This window comes from Trichosurus vulpecula, chromosome 1 (genome assembly GCF_011100635.1).
Source record: "Trichosurus vulpecula isolate mTriVul1 chromosome 1, mTriVul1.pri, whole genome shotgun sequence".
Classification (NCBI taxonomy): Eukaryota; Metazoa; Chordata; class Mammalia; order Diprotodontia; family Phalangeridae; genus Trichosurus; species Trichosurus vulpecula.
Window position 1 is genome coordinate 276,829,555 of NC_050573.1, and position 14,336 is coordinate 276,843,890.

A 14,336-nucleotide genomic window follows, 5' to 3' on the forward strand; every position below is an offset into this window, starting at 1 on the left:
CCTAGAGAGAGAAATGATAAACCGCAGATTGAAGCATACTTTTTTCTTTCTTTATTTGTATTGTTTGGTTTGTTTTCTTTTGTAACATGGATAATATGGAAATATGTTTTGCCCTCCAATTCATCCTCTAGCCAGCTACCAAAATATTTTTTTCCTAAAGCACTCACATAGCGCTGATTACAAGCCACTCACTGTACTATAAGGACTGACAATATCACTATCCTCCAATCCCTCTCAATAAACTCCTGGACTTCCCTATTACTTCCAGAATGAAATAATGAAATTCTGTTTGGCTTCAGACTTTCATGACCCGGCCCATTCTGACACATTCAGTCTTCCGACTCTTCCTGCCTCCCACGTGCTCCGTGACTCAGAGACACCGGCCTCCTTCCTGGTCCTCAAACAGAACATTTCATCTCCCGAAGCTCTTCCTTTTCATTGGCCATCCTGCATGTCTGGAACGTTCTCCCTCCTCACCTCTGCCTCCCACACTTTCCTTCAAGACTCAAGACCCACCTTCTGTATGAAGTCTTTTTCTGTTATTACCAGCTTGTGTACCTTCCCTCCAAAATTACCTTCCACTTCCAAGTAAGTGGAGCATCAGGAAGACCTAAGTTCAAATGTGGCCTCAGATACTTATTAGCTATGTGACCAAAGGCAAGTCACTTAGACTCTGTTTGCTTCTGTAAAATGGGAGTAATAGAGTGCCTATCTCCCAGGGTTATTGCGAGGACCAAATGAGATAATATCTGTAAAGCATTTGAGACAGTGCCTGGTATGGAGTAAGCACTATATAAATGTTAGCTATTATTATCCCATTGCACATATTTTGCACATTGTCTTCTCCATTAGAATGTGAGCTCCTTGAGGGCGGGGACCGTGTTTTGCCTTCCTTTGTATCCCAGTGCTTAGCACAATGCCTAACACATAGTAAGTATTTAATAAATGCTTGTTGACTGACTGACTGAGGACTGACGAGGACCACCTCTTCCTGTAATATTGAAGCAACAGAAGAGAGAATGGGCAGACAAGGTTGAGAGCCATTCAGGTGTAGAACTGGAGAAAAGAGGAAGCTCACAACAGTTTTTAAGACATTCTTTGCTCAGAGAGAATTGGGATGAGAGTTGGTTTCTGGAGAGAAAAGAAAGCGTAAAATAGATGCTAGTGAAAGAGCAGTCAAGAATCAAGCAGGGAGGAATATAAGGATGGGCTGCAGCAACGAGGGCCCGTTTGGAATTGTTGGTGTTCAGTTGTTTCAATTGTGTCTGACTCTTCATGACCTCATTTTGGTTTGTTTGTTTTTCTTTTTGTTTTTAACAAAGATCCTGGGGTGGTTTGCCACATCCTTCTCCAGCTCATTTTTACAGATGAGGAACTAAGGCAAACAGGGTTAAATGACTTGCCCAGGGTCACACACCTAATAAGTGTCTGAGGCTAGATTTGAACTCAGAGCTCTATCCATTGTGCCACCTAGGTGCCCCATTTGAGATTAGATAACATAAACTTGTAGAGGACAAAGCTGGTGGAGGATCATAGGCAATTCTCAAGAGAATCTGCTAGCAAAGGAGAGCTCTTGCTCTTTCTTAGCTGCCTGGGGAGCTGTGTCCCTGGCTCTAGCTGCAATGTTGATTTGATTGCATTGGGGGAAAGGGTAGGAATGGAAATTCTGGATGTGAGCTGACTGGCTTGTTAGGAAGCCTGCTACTGAGGAATCCAAGGCTATAGGGCTCTTGATTTACTCATCTTTTCTAGCCATCCAGACTAGGTCTGGCTCAGGCCCCAGCTTCTACTGATGATTAGATTATCACCCCCTGGGTGGGAGTGGGGAAGAACTGTGATCTCTGGTCCAGGGACAGTCTGCAAGGCCAATTGGTCTTGTGGAAGGAAGAATCAAGAGGCAATCTTGCAGGGTAAATGCCAAGAACTCTGGTGTGTAGGTGCTCTCTGGTTACAGGGCAGCTGTTCTCTCATCAAGATGGACATCTCTGTGGCCGACTTCAACTCAGATATCCATTTCCATCTAGGCCTATCCTAGGTTATGGGTCCTTGGAGGTTCAGGTTGATATCGATGTGACTACATCAACAATCAATATACTAATATTCCCAACCCAAAGGACTGAACCCAGGTAGCCTTGATCGATATCTCTTGCACTCAGTGGAAGCCTCTCCAGGCATCCCCAAGTTCCTCTTCTTCCAAAGCTGGAGAAAGCTCCTTCCTAGTACTGGGCTTGGGGTTCTCTCAGGAGAGTTTCTGGTCTGGGCCTAGACACCTCCCCTCTTCGGTGAGTCTCATCAGTACAGAAAACAGCCAATATCATCCTCTTTCCCTTGAATGATTTTATAGACAAACTCGATCTGAAAACATAAGCACTTTTTTGTGATGTCCTCATCACTCTCCATTTACTGCATAACATTCTATGTTGAAAAGGCGGCATGGAATGGTGGACAGGTAGCCACTCCCCAAACCAGGAAGATCTGGGCTAAAGATCAGCTACTTTCACATATTGGCTTTGTGACCTTGATCAAATCAATTAATTCTTAGAAGTCTGGGCAACTCTCTGAGACTTTCCAGTTGTAGAAAGGATGGGACTTGCATTGACAGAGTTTCCTCATCAGGGAGTTCTCTATAGCAAGGAAATCACAAAGCCCTTCCCTATCCCTATCTATGTAGAAGAACAAGTTTTGAAACCTACATTATCAATCAATTCACCCTTGTCAATAGTGTTCCAGGGCCCAATTTTTACCTAAATTCATGAACCTCTGTGCCCCAAATGAAAAAAAAATCTACCACCAGTGACTGTGTTCTGTCATTTCCATTGTGCCCTCCTCTCTTTGAGTACCCAAGAGCATTTTCAATTCTTTTCCTCGTTCTTTACTCCTGAGTTCATTGACCCAGAAAGTTCAGCTACTGTTATGATAATGTGAGTTGGATTTGTGTAGAAGGAGGTAGGGGTGAAGAGAGAGATTGTGTGTCAAGTGTGTGTGGGAACCAAAACCTTGATTGCTGGACAAAGAGGAATTAGAATTCAGGTTCTCCCCCAACCGCCAGGCTCCAACCCCACCCCCTCACCCCCTCACCCTGAATAGAGACTCCACAGTGCAGAGTAAGAAATAGCCACAGCTATAGACCCACAGAAAGGCAGTCCACCCACCTACTGATTGTCTTTTTAAAGCTCCCAACACCAAAAGGCCGACATAAGAAGAGCTGGAGTTGATGGGAAAAGGGGAGGAAGTGGGCAGGAGACCTTAACAGCAAGGGAATAAGTGTGTGTTTTCCTCCTCTCACATTCATTAGTGAGTGCCTCAGTCATGGATAAGAAACAGCCTTGTTCTCTGGCCCATAGTCCTGCTGTCTCCCTGCCAACCCTGGTGTGCTTGTTAATTGGTCTCCATTTCTTTCTTCACTACAGGACAGTTTTCCTGCTCGCTTTGGAGGAGTCCATTTTGTCAATCAACCCTGGTACATTCATGCCCTGTACACACTAATCAAACCATTCCTCAAAGACAAGACAAGGAAAAGGGTAATTAAAGAAAGATTTCAATGTGTATATGTCTTTAGATATATGTCTTCATAGAAGCAGGAAATTTGGAGTGATTTCTGCCCTGTCTTTTCTTTGCTGTGTTCTCTCAAGCCCTGTTTTTTTATTGCTCTGTGTGATGGGTATTTTTGTGTAGCCACTGAGTGTTAGAGTCTCAGCTGGAGTTTGCAAATGGCCTGGATTTAATCAATAATTCAGCAGAGCTGGGTTGTTTTCAGGGCCCCAGACACAAACGGGGGAACGTTGATGGCCTGTGCGGAGTAGATGCTTATTTTCCTATAAAGGCTTGCGTGAGAAAGCTGTGGGGCCAAACAGCTTCCTAATCATGGAATATTTTAAGAATTCCAGTTTTGTCCTGCAAATTTGCTATCACCCCAAGAAATGTTTACAAGTTGGTTCCCTCCTTTGCTATTAGTTCCTATTCCTCCCAGTAGACATTTCAAGTCCATCACTATTTGATTTATATATAAGTTCTATTGGAGGAAAAGTTAATTATTTATTTTTTTGGTCCAGAGCTATGATTTCAATGGTGGAGGGAACTTCTGATGTGGGAACTTCCTCCATAGGAATTGACTGATTCATCTGTAACTTCTAGTCGTAGAGAATTGTTGGGGCCCTCAGAGGTTAAGTAGATTGCTCAGGATGACACAACTAGTATCTGTCAGAGGCATGATTTGAACCCAGATCCTCTTGACTCTAAGGACAGACCTCTGGCAATCAACAAGCATCTATGTGTCAGGCACTGTGTAAGGCCCTGAGATACAAGACACAAAAGAAAGAATTCCCCACCATCAACACAAAATGACACAGTCCCCATTATCAATGAGCTTCCATTCTAAAGGGGAAGACAGCATGTATACAAATATGCACACACAGTATTCATACAGAATAGAGGGGATATATTTTGGAAGAAGTCACTAGCAGCTGGGTTTCCCATAGAAGGTTGCATTTGAGCTGAATCTTGAAGAAAATCAGAGATTCAACAAGGTAGAGGAAAGGAAGGTGAACAAGCTAGACATGAGGGTTAGCTCAGTGTAAATGCATGGAGATGAGAGACAAAGGAGTTTAGAGTTGATCCCAGAGGGAATAGGGAGCCAGTGGAGTTTGTAGGGGATTTTAGAATCAGACTTAGGCCTTCGGAAAGTCTCTTTGGTAGTTATATAAAGGTTGGATTATGTAGAAGATGGGTTAGAACAGGGACAGATGAGGTAGAGAGATTAATTAGAAGGCTATTGCAGAAGTCCAGACTAGAGGTCATGAGGGCATGAAGAAGGGAGGTAGCTTTGTTAGTGGAGAGACAGGGAAATATTTGAGACGCATCATAGACACCGAAATGGGGTAACAATGAGGAGCCGAACCTGACCCTAAGGTTGTAAATCCGGATGACTGGGGACGTGGCGGTGCCCTCAAAAGGAATGGGGAAGTTAGAAAGAAGAGTGGATTTAGAGGGATAATTAATAATAATAGTCTAAAAAATTAACATTTATCTAGGGTTACTATGTGCCAGGCACTGTGCTAAACCCTTTACAGTTATTATCTCTTTTGATCATCACAAGAACTCTGCAAGGAAGATAATTAATATTTTTATTTTACAGATGAGGAAACTGAGGCAAATAGTGGTAAAGTGGCTTGCCCAGGGTCATACAGCTAGTAAATGTCCAAAGCTGGATTTGAATTTAGCTCTTCCTGATTCCAGGCCTGGTATTCTATCCACTGCACCACCCAGCTGTTTCTGTTTTGGACATGTTGAATTTGAGATAGCTGTGGGGCATCCAGTCTGGGATGGTAATGCAAGGCTGGAGATGAGGGTGAAAGACAAGGGCAGATCTGGGAAGCATCATTATGGAGATAATAACCGAGCCAACAGTAGGTGTTGGAATCACCAAATGATCCTGCAGGGTAGGTGGTCATTATTATCCTCATTTTACACATGAGGAAACTAAAGCTGAGAGAGGTTAAATAACTTTCCTGGGTATCATATGACCAAGTAAGTGTCTGAGACTGGATTTGAACCAGGTCTTCCTGTTTCCAAGTCTAGCACTCTAGCACCACCTAGGAGAATATCCAGATCATCAGTTTCAGAGGTTGCAGGAAGGTCGATTAAAAGATCATTGGAGACTTGAAAAAGAGTCATTTCAGTTGAATGAAGATGTTGGAAGACAGATTGAAGAGGCTCTAGAAGGGAGAGACAGGAGAGAAAATGGAGGCAGTTAGTATAGATGGCTCCTAGATGTAGATGTAGTGTGTATGTGGGTGTATACACACATGCATGTACACACACATACATTTACATGCATACATACATGTACATCTCATGTATATCCTGTCTGTTCACGTTCACATATAATCTCAGAAGAAAAGCACCAGACAAGAGGGGAACCAGGAAAGGTCTGTTTACAAAAATAGGGCTTTGAGTCTTGAAGGAAGCCAGGGAAGCCAGGAGGCAGCAAGCCTATTTGGGTAGTAGGAGGTAAAGAGGTGAGGAGGAATCTTTGTTAGTATAAGAATTGTGACATGAGTAGGCCTAAGCATTTTTCCTATACCTAGATTGCCTCCTAATTTTTAACTACAAATACATGTGGATTATTTATGCTGTGGACTATCCACAAAGATTTTTAATCTCAGGCTAATTTCCACCTTCACCCAGCTCTAACAATATCAGTCAATGTGTTCTAAGGAAAAATAAACTAATTTTAGTATTGTTCCCAAATGATAATTAGCAAAATAAATAGCCTGATTTTAAAAAATCAGGAATTACCAAACTAAATATTTGAATTAATCCTGCAATTACTGATTAAGTACCTACTGCATGCCAAGTGCCATGCCAGACACTTATTAGTTATATGAAAGCAGGATAAGACAAGATGTCTGTCTTCAAGGGGATTATAGTTTCAACAGAGCGTAGCTCAGTTGTTTTTCAGTTTTCTCCAACTTTTTGTGCCCCTATTTGAGGTTTTCTTGGCAAAGACACTGAAGTGGTTTGCCATTTCCTTCTCCAGATCATGTTTCAGATGAGAAAACTGAGGCAAACAGGGTTAAGTGACTTGCCCAAGGTCACACAGCTCATAAGTGTCTGAGGCTGGATTTGAAATCAGGAGGATGAGTCTTCTTGACTTCAGGTCTGGCACTCTATCTGCTGCACCATCTGGCTGCCCAGAGGACACAGGGCATACTATTGGAAAATAATGAAAGATTGAATATAATGAATAACTAAATTGTGTTGTATAGACTCTAAGTGCTATTAGAGTTCAGAGAAAGGACATTGCGTAAGTGAAAGAAAACTGTTAAAAGGGAGGAGTACAAATCTGTGCAAACAACAAAAGCGTTAAACCTCTCTAGGTTTCAAGTTTCTCCATCAATTAAAGAGAAGGTTGGACTAAATTATCTGAAAGATCCCTTAGAGTTCTAAATCCGTGATCCTATGATCTTTGTGGGATGGAGTGAGTGACAAAGTCTCCAATCAGTCAATAAACATTTATTAAGCACCTACTGTGTGCCAGGCACTGTTCTAAGTGTTGGGAATATATGGAAAGGCAAAAAACAGTCCCTGTTCTCAGGGAGTTCACAGTCTAATGGGAAAGACAATATGCAAGCAACTATGTACAAACAAGATATATACAGGATAAATTGGAAATAATTAACAGAGGGAAGGCATTAGAATCCAGAGGGACTGGAAAAGGCTTCCTGTAGCTAGGACTTGAAGGAAGCTAGGAGACCGAAAAGAGAAGGGAGAGCAATCCAGGAATGGGGGACACCCAGTGAAAAAATTCAGAGTAGAAAGATGGAAGTAGATCTTGTAGGATGGATAGGAATAAGTTACTTCGGTATGGAGAAGGGGAACAGAAGTGTGTGTGTGGGGGAGCATTACCATTGTGGGAGAGTTATAAAGGAAAGCTGCAGAGGTGGTTTATAGACTGTTGGATTATCCGTTGGTCTAGTTAATCTATATCACTCTATTCTCCCACCAATTCAGATAATCAGCAGTTGATCATATCTGTAAAACTGGTTCATATCCAATAATACCAGATGTCATTTTCTAGGACTAATACCCTATTCCTTTTCCTAAGCAAGAAATACATTTTTTTTAAATTCTGAAGCAAAAACAAGAACACTTTTTACTTCAAACATGTTTACATCACCCATGTATCTGAAAGTCATTCCCAAACTATATCCTGGAAGGCAGCTGTGTTGGTGGAATGAACAGGAGTCAACTTCTGTTCACAAAGATGATTGATTTTACAAACTAAGTGTTTAGCCTGGAAAAGGGAGTACTCAGGAGAGACTTGAGAGGCGTATATTCAAGTGCCTGAAGGGCTATCATATAGAAGGAGAATTATACTTGTTCTTGGTCCCAGAAGGAAGAACTAAGAGCTCTGGGTAATACTAATAGGGGAGCATATTATGGCTTTGATGTAAGGAATTTGTGGACACCATCCTAATACTTAGGGATTTCCCAAAGTAAAATGGATTGTGTAAGGAAGTAGTACGTTTTTAGATGATTACTTGTTGGAGGGATTCTTGTTCAGAGAATAGGCAGCCTCTCATGTCCCTTGTAATCCCGAGATTCTGTTCTGTGCATCATATCGGTGATGCTCCATCCTGCATCACCATGTCTTTCCATGGGCTGTCCCCTGGTCTTAGAATGCTTTCTCTTCTCACCTCTACTCCTTAGAATCCATGGTTTCCTTGATGAGTTGACTTAAGCCTCACCTTCTGCAGGACATCTTTCTTAGTCTGCTCCCTAACCCTCACCTTCCCTCCATTCAGTTTATAATCTCTTCCCTGCTTTGGTGACCTTGCTTTTGCTTTGTATGTATTGTATCTTGTCTGTGCCTATAGAGGTATATGTTGCCCCTATTAAATGTAATCTACCTGAGAATAGGATTATTTTTTGTCTTTGTATTCTTATGTTTAACAGTGTCTAACACAAAGACTTTTTCCCCCTCAAGCAACTTGATTTTATTTCTGAAATTTATCATAGACTCTTAATATATGCATGCTGATTGTTTTGCAGTTATGTGTTTCAGGTTTTTTTCTGTTATTATGTTTTTCCCTCTAGATCTTTCTCCATGGCAACAATTTGAACAGCCTTCACCAACTAATACACCCTGAATTCCTGCCCTCTGAATTTGGAGGCACCCTCCCTCCCTATGACATGGGAACTTGGGCTCGGACATTACTCGGTCCTGACTACAGTGATGAGAATGACTATACTCACACTTCCTATAACGCAATGCACGTGAAACACACATCCTCCAACCTAGAGAGAGAGTGCTCACCCAAGCCGATGAAAAGGTGAGAAATGCTTATCAGTGCTTTCTAGAAAGTGGGCATTGTGATCGGGTCCTACTGTGGGTTAAGACATCGATGACCATGATGTGGATGGAACAGGAATAAAATCTAATGATAATAACAGATAATTTTGCTAGAGGGGAAAGCAAAGGGCCCTTTATTCACAAGTGTGATTATTGCCTTTGTATGACAGCAGCTAAGGAGCAGGATCTCAGCAGCAGCTTAATTACTTCCCTGATTACTAGAGAGGGCTTTAATGCACAAACAACATGAAATTTGTCAGGCCTCTGAGATTGACTGAATGGAAAAACAACCCACCAGGAAGCTAGTCCCTGTTGTTGGCTGGAATACTGTTCACCAATGGTTTGAGTTTTCCTAGTGATAGCTGAGTTGATATATATGTTGACTCAGTTGCCCAGGAGGTCTTTTTCTACTGTTCCTGGAATAGACCTATAAATGGAATCACTCTGGAGGTTGACAGCTGACATCTCAAAGAAAAGTTTCAGTCACAATAGCTATAAATTGAGTTGTGCGATCCTACTGCGATGGTACTGAGTTCAGAATGAAAATGCACATATCTGCGTTACTTTGTGTTGACCAGTTGTGTGGCTGTTTTCCCTCCTAATCCCCATCATTTTGGCTGGGTTGCCCTCAAGCCTTCCATCTCTCAGGTGCTGGTTCGCACCCAACATCTGGAATGCCCCAGCATGTGTGAATCTGGAGGAGAGAGTGAGGCTGATGAATCTGTGCAGCTCTGCCTCCCTTAAATCCAATTCACAGGCAAGTCAAGACATCACCTGTGATGTCATCAGTCCTCTTCCAGAAAGAAGGATGAACAATGATAAAAAGTAACATAATTAAATTGACAACCCTCTGCCCATTCTAGAAAACTTTGAGCAGGATTCCATTAGTCCTTTCTGACCTTCTTTATTTCAAAGGAATAAAAGTAGGGGCATTAATAGGAAAAAAGGCACAATTCATCTCTTCCCTTGCCCAGTCCTGATAGCTCAGGAAGGCTCTTGCATTTAAAGTATGGCTGCCTTCACATGAGTTCTTGGGCCTTGATGCCTTGGGAGTGTGTGTGTGTGTGTGTGTGTGTGTGTGTGTGTGTGTCTGTGTGTCTGTGTGTCTGTGTGTCTGTGTGTGTCTGTGTGGTGGGGGTTGGGGAGTAGGATCACCAAGGTGTTTGGCCTTCCTCTTCTCACTGCTTCTTGCTATCTCCAAACCTACTATGTGTGAGCCTATCCACTTCTTCAAAATGATTGTCACCTCTTAAAGGGCAGAGAGTATCTTATATATCTTTCTAGCCCCCGTGGCATTATTCCATGTGCTATGTGCACAGGGGGGCAGCTAGGTGCTGCAGTAGATAGAGCACCATGCTTGGAGTCAGGAAGATCTGAGTTTGAATCTGACCTCATATACTTCTTAGCTACGTGACCTTGGGTGAGTCACTCAACCCTGTTTGCTTAAGATTCCACCGAGCACAGCAGAGAAGAAAATGACAAACCACTCCAGTCTATGGAATCAAGTAGAGTCAGACATGGCTGAACAGTGACAACAATATATGCACATTAGATGTTCAATAAATATCCACAGGCTCCTGGCATGTCTGAAGCTAGAAGAAAAAAAGAGTACACTTACTATTCCTGAAAGGTCCTGTTATGGCCTCCCCTTCATTCTTTTTTTTTCTCTCCGGAGAGAGGTCATGGAGAGGTAGATTAAGGACTGATGTAAGAAAAAACAACTTCCTAGCAATAACAACTATCCCAAAGTAGAATTGGCCACCTTCAGATGCATGGGCCTCCCCTTCAGTGGAAGTCTTTGGGCACTGGTTGAAGGTGTTATAACCAGGGTCTCCAGCATACTATTTTCTCTCTTTTTTTCTTCCTTGTGGTTTTTCCCTTTTGTCCTGATTCTTCTTTCACAACATCACTAATGTGTAAATATGTTTAATATGATTGTACATGAATAGCCTAAATCAGATTACATGCTGTCTTGGGGAGAGGGGAGGAAAGAGGAAGGAAGGGAGAAAAGAATTTGGAACTCAAATTCTTAGAAAAGTGAACGTTGAAAAAGCAGAGTATTTCATAATTTTAAAAAAAACCAGGGGCGTCAAGTATAGGTTTAACTAGATAGCATTTAAGGAATCTTTCAACTCAGGTTTTCTGATTCCTTGATTGTTGTGGCAATCTGCATGGCTTCAGCTGTCACCTCCACGGGAATGATTCCCATTTGGTCAGCACTAGCCCCAACCTTTCTCCCAAGTTCCAGACTCCTATTTTTAACTGCCTACTCAATTTGAATAGTTCACTAGCACTTCAAATTCAATATGTCCCAAACTCAATGCATTAAGTTATCCTACCCAGCCAGCCCCTTCGCCTTGCTTCCCCAGTTCTATTCATGAGACCTTTATTCTCCCACTCATCCAAAAATTGAAATCTTCTCTTGCTTCTCCTTTTCTCTCCCCCAACCTCACCATCCAGTTAGCAAGTTCCTTCAATCCCGACTGTACTTTCACATCTGAGTTCTTCTTTTCATGCAATCAATGTATATTAAATGTCTATTATGTGCCAGTAACTGTGCTAAGTGTTGGGCATATAATAAGAAAGGTAAAAGAAAGCCTAATGGTGCTCACAGTCTAATGGAGAGAGAACATGAAAACATAGATGTTTTTATCTAAGAAATAAGACATATATATATATATATATATAGACACACATATATGTATGTAAACTAAGATAAACAATAAGGGAAAAACACAGAAGATAAGATTTTATCTGAGATTTGAAAGAAGCCAAGGAAATCAGGAAAGGGCAGCTAGGTGGTGCAGTGGATAGAGTGCTGGGCTTGGAATGAGGAAGACTCATCTTCCTGAGTTCAAATCTAGCCTCAGATACTTCCTAGCTGTGCGACCCTGGGCAAGTCACTTGATCCTAAAATGAGCTGGAGAAGAAAATGGCAAACCACTCCAGTATCTTTGCTAAGAAAACCCCCAAATGGAGTCACAAAGAGTCAGACATGACTTAAATGACTCATCAACAGCAACAATAACAAAGGAACTCGAGAAGCAGAGACGAAGAAGGAGAGTATTCAGTGCCTAGGGAACAATCAGTGAAAATGCCTGAAGTTGGCTGATATCATGTCTTGTTCCAGGAACAGCAAAGGGGCCAGCATCACTGGATCTCTGAGTACAGAGTGAACAGCGGGGAGTAAGGTGTGAGAAGTCTGGAAAGGGGGAGGGGACCAAATTGTGAAGGGCTTTGAATGCCACACAAAGAATTTTGTATATGATCCTGGAAATGATCAGGAGCCACTGGAATTTATTGGCTAGGAAGGCGACGTGGTCAGATCTATACTTCAGGGAGATTAATGTCACAGCTGAGAAGATGGAGTGGCATGGGGGGAAACTTGAGGCAGGCAGACAAAGCAGCAGGCTATTGCCATGGTGAATGTGTGAGGTGATGAGAACTGCACCAGATAATGAATTCAGTTTTGGACATTTTGAGTTTTAGCAAACAGACAAAAACAAAATGGTCTATGTTGTAAGGAAGTTTATATTACATTGGGATGAAACAGCATGACCTTAAGCAAATGTAACATATGTACAAATTAAATAGAAAGTAATTTTATGAATGTAAGACGGGTGCGAGCAACTGTGGGGATCGGGCTTCATGTAGGGAGTAGTACTTTAACTGAGACTTGAAGGAGATATCCTTTAAAGACTCCCCCTATCCTTAAAACCCCTTCCTGGGTCCTGGCAGCTCTGTCAGCTGGGTCAGATATCACCTTAGTTATTTGGTACCAATTGCTAGCTTTCAGCTAGAAGCAGCTGGGTGGCAAAAACGGAGTTGAATCTAGAGTCAGGAAGGCCTGAGTTCAGATTCCACTTCAGATACTTACTAGAACCTGGGCAAATCACTTCACCTCTGTTTACCAATTCCACATCTGTAAAATGGGGTTAATAATAACACCTGCCTCCTAGTGCCGTTGTGAGGATCAAACTAGATAATATTCACATAGTAGGCATAATATAAAAGCTTATTCCCTTCTCCTCAGCTTTGTCAAGTACAGCATCATGTACCTTGTATCATAGGTTAGCAGGAACAGTTGCTCAGATCTGCTTTGGAGTGGCCGGAACCATTTGGAGCTTACTGTAGTACTTGGTGTGAGATATTGATCTAAATGCAATTTCTCCTAATCTACTTCCAAGCTTCCCCAGCAGTTTTTATCTAATAAGGAATCTTTCCCCCAGTGGTTAAAATTTTTGCACTTGTCATTATGCTATTATGTGCTCTTGAGTCGGTCCGTCAATGAACATTTATGAAGCGCCTACTATCTGCCCAGGCACTGGATGGGCTTTGATTGCTTCTGGGTTTGCACTGTGCCACACGATGTCATAACTCTGGCTGCATTCTCACATTCTATTGCATAAAACTGTATGGCAGAACAGTTCTGAGACTTCTGCCTCATAGCCACAACTTCCGATCTAATCAGTGTGATCTACCAACTTGTGTAGGTGACCAGTGTTTCTGGGTCACTCCCAATTATGTCATATACTTGACTGTGGCTCTTCAGTTGGACTAAGAGATATAGTTAGAAAGATTCATTAATCTTTTATATTTAAATAATAATTTGACCCCAACCTAAGTCTCTACCACACACATGTGTCCTTTACCCACCCCTGAGAGATCCTTAAGTGGACGACGTGAGGCAGCTTCATGAGGGAAATTACTTTTCACACTATCTCTGTTCCACAGAGATATTCAAGTTCCTGAACAAGTAATTCCTTGCCCTGTCAAATCAGGAGGAAATAGCCAATATCTTGGTTCCCAAGTAGGGGGGCATATGTCAGTTATTTGACTCTTTTCAGCTGCTAATAGGCTTCACCCTGACCTTAGTCATTTCTCTTTTTATAGTCCGCATTTTATGCAATTTCAGGATAACAACCTATTTCCGGCAGAAGTCATACATCATCACAAAATAAAATCCATATGAAGATGTGGGAGACGGTGGCTGTCCAGGAACAGCGGAGACCTTGTTTCCCAGGCTGCTAGAATTTTACTATGCAAGTGGGAAACAGATGCTCCTTATTAATGTTAAATTCAATAAAAATCTTTTAATGCCCCTCTTCATAAATACCCCACATCATAAAGAACTCAAGAGTCTTTACTGTATACTAAACTCTTTGGTGTCTGGTTCCCAATCCAAATGGGGTCAAAGCTCTCAGCTTCTCTGTGTCACCCTCACTCAGTCTGCTTGTTCTAGAAACACATTACAATACCTGGAAACAAGGTCCCTTAGGAATGGCTGTAAATGCAGAGTATTTCATGTTGGTTATTAGCTGCTGAAGTCTTCTGTGGCTGCCGCCTGGGGCTTGCTCGTGTTTTGAAAAACCGAGGAGAAACAGTATGATTGGCCGACTCCCAGCTGAACAGCAGCTGGTGTGGCCTGATCATCATTTGTGTCTCAGACATGGATTTATTTTCTGCTGCTGGATAGCTTTCT

At 42.1% G+C, this 14,336-nt stretch overlaps 1 protein-coding gene across 1 annotated transcript in view; it reads left to right on the forward strand.

Annotated features, from left to right (window-relative positions):
* The window catches only part of CLVS1 (clavesin 1), a 191,741-nt gene that overhangs the window by 160,373 nt on the left and 17,032 nt on the right, over nt 1-14,336 (forward strand). Inside the window, exons 5-6 of the mRNA XM_036744062.1 lie at nt 3,411-3,521; nt 8,599-8,834. Coding sequence (XP_036599957.1) covers nt 3,411-3,521; nt 8,599-8,834 — 347 coding nt within the window. The remainder of the gene's footprint in view (nt 1-3,410; nt 3,522-8,598; nt 8,835-14,336) is intronic.